At 36.3% G+C, this 7,086-nt stretch overlaps 1 protein-coding gene across 2 annotated transcripts in view; it reads right to left on the reverse strand.

The window, feature by feature from the left end:
- Positions 1-7,086, reverse strand: part of LOC105001241 (chromosome unknown open reading frame, human C10orf107) — a 169,469-nt gene that overhangs the window by 110,317 nt on the left and 52,066 nt on the right. For both annotated transcript variants that reach the window (XR_826838.1, XM_010857416.1), the window contains exon 4: positions 3,778-3,916. Coding sequence is in view for 1 of the 2 variants with exons in the window: in XM_010857416.1 (XP_010855718.1) it covers positions 3,778-3,916 (139 nt within the window). In the remaining variant the exon portion in view is untranslated. The remainder of the gene's footprint in view (positions 1-3,777; positions 3,917-7,086) is intronic.

Below are 7,086 nucleotides of genomic sequence, written 5' to 3' on the forward strand. Positions count from 1 at the left end.
AATAAAATAAAATAAGAGAATTAGGAGGATTAAAAAAAAAAACAAAAAACTTTACTTTCCCTATCTTGTGTCACTCAATGAAGTCAATTCATAAATCTTCCTTCCTGCAATTTCATAATCTTTCCACTTTATTCTCCTTATTGCATATAGTTCTTAGATTAGTATTAGTTGCTCAGCTGTGTCCAACTGTTTGTGACCCCATGGACTGCAGCCCACTGGGCTCCCCTGTCCATGGAATTCTCCAGGCAAGAATACTGGAGTGGGTTGCCATTCCCTTCTCTAGGGGATCTCCCAGGGATCAAACTTGGGTCTCCCTCATTACAAGCAGATTCTTTACTACCTGAACCACCAGGGAAGTCATTATTAGATTATCCCATACTAAAAAAGAAATTCACTTCTTACAATGAATATAAAACGCATGACTTGGATGCAGTGGTCAAAGAGGCAAAGTTGAGCAAGGTCAGGATTATAGTGAGACAGGCAAGGAGAGGGGCCACCTAAGGGAGGCACTTACTCAGTTGCTGGTCAAGTCACCCCCAGTGCCTTGATCTGGTCCCCACCACAGCTGGGGTTCTCTCACTTTACCAGGGAGACTTATATGGGAACAAAGTATCACTTCTGAAATGGGAATGTGTTTTTTACCTCTACCGTTGAACTTCCAGTTGACTCAAATCCCTAGATTATTTTGCCAAACATCTGTCTTGGTCTTAAATCAAAAGGAGAGGACTCAGAATGAAAATGGGTCAAGATACCTGGCTCCACACCAGGAAGTGCACGTGTGCAAACAGGGACAGTGCTGCTTTTCTTATATTGGGTATAAGTTTGTGCACATTACCTTCACCTGATTTCCACAGAAGACATAGAATATACAATGACAGAAGTGTCCTTGAAGCCGATGGATATCTAAATGATGTCTTATGTTAAAAAGCTACGTATATATTACTCAGATTACTCAGTACTCATAGCAATGTTGGGAAGGAATTTTGGTATTTATTTTTTAGTTCGTAAACACTTTATACTGATAGAGTATATGGTGTAGACTTATTAAGAGCATCAAATGAAATTTCAATTTTATTGTCAGTTAAGTTTCATGTGCAATAAGTCATGTTATAAAAAGCACTCTCCCAAAATTGACTAGGGCTATCGCTGGTTGATTAAACTTAATTATCAGGCTAAAATGAAACATGGTTATATTTTTGATACATGAGTTAGCTTCATATTTAGAAAATTTCTCTGTAGTCATTAAAATGGTAACTCTTATATGATTTAACTGCCATTAAACTAATATTTGTGGATCTATGTGACACTGTGAACAAGTGTTGTAGTAAAGCACATTTCTCTTTACATAATGTCAGTATCAATTCCAGATATCCTACTTACCAACTGATATTTTATTCTATGTGACATAGACACTTAAAACATATAATTTCTTTGAAATCACGACATAAAGATTTAATAGCATCAAAACTAGTTCTGGAACTTCCTTAGTGGAGTGGTGGATAAGAATCTACCTGCTTATGCAGGGGATACGGGTTCAATCCCTTGTTTGGGAAGATTCCACATGCCACAGAGCAACTAAATCCATGAACTACAACTACTGAGCCTGTGCTCTAGAACCCATGAGCTGCACCTACCAGGTCGCACATTGCTACTACTGTATCCTGCATGCTCTAGGGCCTGTGAGACGCAACCACTGGGCCTGTGTGCTACAATTACTGAAGCCTGCACACCCTAGATTCTGTGCTCCACAAGAGAAGCCACTGCAGTGAGAAGCCTGTGCACTGCACCAACGAGTAGGCCCTGCTTGCTGCATAGCCCCCACTCACTGCAACTGGAGAAACCCTGTGCAAAGCAAAGAAGACCCAGTGCAGTCAAAAAGTAAGTAAATTATTTTTTTAAAAAAGAAAAACTAGTTCTGATTTACTTTATTTGACTAAACTTCCAATTTTGGGGGGTGGGGTGGGGAGAGGTAAGATTTTTTACCTTTTACAAAATCTTACTTTTTTACTTTTTACAAAATTACTAGGTAATTTTGGTTTGTGAAGTTACCTTGGTTAGGATCTAAAGGTGACTAATACTGATACCTCTCCTCACTTAACCATTTTCTGAATGTAAATAAAATGAAAAGAAACATGTTGATGAATGTTCGTCCGGAGAGATGAGATGAAGAAGAAAAGAGCTGCCATCTTTCACTATCTAGAAGGTGCTTGGGTTTTGCTGTTGTGATTAATTATCCATCCTTGTGCCCAAAGTAAAACTCTTAGGCTGAGAGTTCAGCTGAAAAATGTGCAAGAGAGACCTAGAAGGCTCAAATAGAGAGAGAAAGGAAAGAAGAATGGTCTAAACTCCCCTCCCTAGTGATCTCCAAAGTCTGATGGGAAGAAGGATCCTGGGCAACAGGTTTTCCTTTTCCTTTCCTTTCCTTCTCCTATTCCTGTTTCCTTTCCAATTCTGGGTTTCCATTCCCTTCTCTCTCCCCACATAGGATCTCCCTTTAATCTGGTTGATAGGAAGACTACTGTGGTTCTCAGTGCAACACACATTAGGAGGTTATGTTATTACATTAAGAAATCATATTATTATTATATATCAAATGTTATTACATAAAAATACATCATACACCATTATTAATGCATGCCAGAAACCAGTATATAAACCTTATCATATTAAACACATTAATTTTTAAAAAAACTTTCAGACTACAACCAGGATCCTTGCCAAGCAAATTACGAGCACGTCTAGACCATCATGTAGCACCATTTATTTTAGAATTTTTAAAGTTGAAAAGTACTGCAGTATATAGTAATGGAGGAACAAAGATATTCTGCAGAAACTTTTAGTTAGGCAAAAGAAAGATTTTTTTTCCCAACTATTGTTTAAATATTTGCTAACTTTAAAAACATCCCTTGAGAGAGATGCATGACTCTCATGTAGATCTTGTGACAGAGCATATAAAAAGACAGATTTCTTAGTTCAACAATGAAGAATCACTGTAATAAAAATACTTTTCCTCCAACCCTCATCATTTTCAAAGCAAAGAGAAAGACTTAATGAGTTTAATTGGTCAATACTACAAAATATTTCAGGGCATATAATAAATCTGAGGAAATACATACATAAATCTCTTCAATTTCTAATACAAACTATTTAAATAAATGTTTAAGTGGAAATAAATTTTACTCTATAAAATGTAAAATTTTAATGTCAAGATCAACTACCTAAAGAATCCATTGTGATCAAATCTGAATAATCTGAAAAAATCACTTTATTAATAAGAACAGTAGTACTTAGTGATTCAGAGAAAAAATTCTTAGACAAGAATTATATCCCAACGATATTATACTTATCAAACACAAAGATTTTTTAAATTCGCAAAGTTAACCAAAATGTTCAATGTCCTGGATCTACTGGATGGATGATTTGACTATTATCTAATTATTGGTTGGGTTAATTACTGTATCGCTTCCCTGATAGTTCAGTTGGTAAAGAATTTGCCTGCAATGCAGGAGACCTGGGTTTGATCCCTGGGTTGCAAAGATTCCCTGGAGAAGGGAAAGGCTACCCACTCCAGTATTCTGGCCTGGAGAATTCCATGGACTGTGTAGTCCATGGGGTCACAGAGAGTCAGACATGAAGAGTGACTTTCACTTCACGTCACTTAATTACTGTATAAATTTTGTAAATGTATAACTTAGTTAAAAATTCAGTTTCTATTTAATAGACCTTTTCTAGAAAACCTGAAATAAAAAACTAAATGCTACTGAACAAAGTCCCTACCTGATTTTCAAGTAATCAACAATAGCACTGGCTTGTTTCACATCAAAGATATTCCATTTTTCATTTTTGTGTGATGGTCCTATTTCAGCCATAACTTCTCCAAGCCATTTTATGCTATCTTCTAAGGACATATGCAGTGCTGAAAAAAAAATCCATAGAAGTCTTAAGCATTATTTTTATGGATGTTTTGCCAACAAAATAACCAAAGATGTCCTTAATGTGTAAAAATTTCAGTACTTGTGAGGACAAACGGTAATACTACTGTTGTTTGTTTATGCTAATAATTACATTTTATGTAAAAGAACAGCAGGTGACAAACCGAACAATAGTAAATTACCATAAACACTATTCAAATGTCTAAAGAGTTTGTTTCCATTTTAAGATGGGGAAAAACCCTCAAAAAATTACTTTAGAATGGAAAGGAAAATCTTTTTATGATCTTAGATCAAGAGTATAGATGGAAATGACCCAAAGGTTGGTTAGATTAGCTGGTAAGGAAGGCCTACATGGTAGACTTGGCCATGGTAGACAGCAAAACCAAACCCAGAGCTGAAAATGTAAATGAACAGAGTTAGAGTTGACTAATACTCAGTTTTAGCTGATTGTTACCATGTGGGAATTTGGGCCTGAAGAGTTTCAAAGACACCAGGAATATGGATTTTTATGTAAAACATTAAGACTTTTCATTTTTCTTTTACAAGCTACAGACATATATATGCTGTTTCTCAAACGTATGCCTGATGGTGGTGGTGAGAGCCAGATGACAGTGCAAAAAGAGTGACACTGGCACCACTTTGTCACCATTACACCAAACAAGTCAATTATTTCACTATTAAAAGCAAACAACCAACAAAGTAAAACTATTTCCTAAGGCATTCAGTTGAAAAAGAAGTAGGTAAGTGTCAAAAGCATGAGACTTAAACTTTTACAATGTGTATATTACAAATATTAACTTTCATCTTTTCATATTTTTACTTGTGGCAGGCAAATACAAAATACACATACACAGACTGTCATGGCTCCCTGCGTGCTGAGGATGAATCCAGGTAACTGGAGTGTCTCGGTTGTCCTTTGCTGATAAGTGAAGGGTGTATGGACATGACACCAAAGAGCATGAAGCTGGAGATTTGAAAGGCCGTCTATGGGGTCGCACAGAGTCGGACACGACTGAAGTGACAGCAGCAGCAGCACAGAGGAGGTTGGATTGCTTGCTTGGGGAAGGCACTTGTCAGCTGGGGGCCTAGATGAGGGACTAGGAGAGAACTGTGCTGAACAATGAGAACCTCATCCTCCCAAGCCCAACCAAACCATTCATAAAGTTTCCATGTCTTGTTAATGGGGTGTGTGGATTTTTCAGGGAGGTAGAAGGGGAGAGTGCTGGAAGTTATGAGAATATAGGCTGATTGTTGGACCCATTTATTTCTGAGTTACACAGCAACTTTTCCTGGGATGTAAGTGCTAGGTCCCCAAATTACTAATAAAATGACAGTAATTTAAAAATTTGGGAGACACTATAAACACCAGCTTGTAATTTGTTTAGTCTAGATTCTATGTGTAGGAATTAGAAAAGCATACAACTACATAACAATTAAAATCTAGTTTAATGAATGACAATTAGTCTAATTCTCATAGCCTCCTTACAGATACTATTTTATATCTGTCAGAGATATAGAATTATTGCTAGATAACTAGGTTTTCCTATATCATTTTAAGTGGAGCTCAATTATTATTGAATTATTTCTTTTTTCATGACAAACTTCTTTTGAAAATAGTGAGAGCAATTTCAGAAATGAAAAATCTGTTGGGTAAGATTACCTAAGAAATGAATGGACTAAAATCTGAATCATTTTATTAATAAAATGATATTAATTAGAGATGCAGAGAAAAAATTTAGATGATTATAATTCTAGATGTAATTATACTTTCAGGCACAAAAATAAATTTATACGGCTATTTCCTTATGTTAAAATATAACTGACTCTTTAAAACTATTTTTATGTCTAATGTCTTTCAATAGGAAATGCCTTTTAAAATATGAAAGTTACTTATCTAACTGAAATGTTTGCTCCTTAAAAAATCACTTTTAGTGATGTGATTAAAATATAAAAGATGAAACCAATTAAATAGTAAAAGCTGTTAGAAATAAAATTTATCCTTGAAAATTTAGGGGAGTCAAAAAACAAAATATACTTATAATTAGTTGGAAGATTTAGATTGGTACCTCATAACTGCCATTTACTAGCGAGGTGATCTGAGTTTCATTTGCTTATCTGTAAATGAGAATAATATCAATTTTCAAACTAATAGTGCTGCTGTGAAGATCGAATAAGGAATGCATGGGAAACTCTTGGTAAACTGAAAACATACATATTATATGTCTATTCCAATACCAAAGAAAGGCAATGCCAAAGAATGCTCAAACTACCGCACAATTGCACTCATCTCACACACTAGTAAAGTAATGCTCAAAATTCTCCAAGCCAGGCTTCAGCAATATGTGAACTGTGAAATTCCAGATGTTCAAGCTGGTTTTAGAAAAGGCAGAGGAACAAGAGATCAAATTGCCAACATCTGCTGGATCATCGAAAAAGCAAGAGAGTTCCAGAAAAACATCTATTTCTGCTTTATTGACTATGCCAAAGCCTTTGACTGTGTGGATCACAATAAACTGTGGGAAATTCTGAAAGAGATGGGAATACCAGAGCATCTGACCTGTCTTTTGAGAAACCTGTATGGAGGTCAAGAAGCAACAGTTAGAATTGGACATGGAACAACAGACTGGTTCCAAATAGGAAAAGGAGTATGGCAAGGCTGTATATTGTCATTCTGCTTATTTAACTTATATGCAGAGTACGTCAGAAATGCTGGGCTGGAAGAAGCACAAGCTGGAATCAAGATTGCCGGGAGAAATATCAATAACCTCAGATATGCAGATGACACCACCCTTATGGCAGAAAGTAAAGAGGAACTAAAAAGCCTCTTGATGAAAGTGAAGGGGGAGAGTGAAAAAGTTGGCTTAAAGCTCAACATTCAGAAAACGAAGATCACGGCATCTGGTCCCATCACTTCATGGGAAATAGATGGGGAAACAGTGGCTGACTTTGTTTTTTTGGGCTCCAAAATCACTGCAGATGGTGCTTGTAGCCATGAAATTAAAAGACACTTACTCCTTGGAAGGAAAGTTATGACCAACCTAGACAGCATATTCAAAAGCAGAGACATTACTTTGCCAACAAGGGTCCGTCTAGTCAAGGGTCTGACCACAAGTCAAGTCCAGTTCTTTGGCCACCTCATTTGAAGAGTTGACTC

The sequence above is a fragment of the Bison bison genome, unplaced genomic scaffold (assembly GCF_000754665.1).
Source record: "Bison bison bison isolate TAMUID 2011002044 unplaced genomic scaffold, Bison_UMD1.0 scf7180017864380, whole genome shotgun sequence".
Classification (NCBI taxonomy): domain Eukaryota; kingdom Metazoa; phylum Chordata; class Mammalia; order Artiodactyla; family Bovidae; genus Bison; species Bison bison.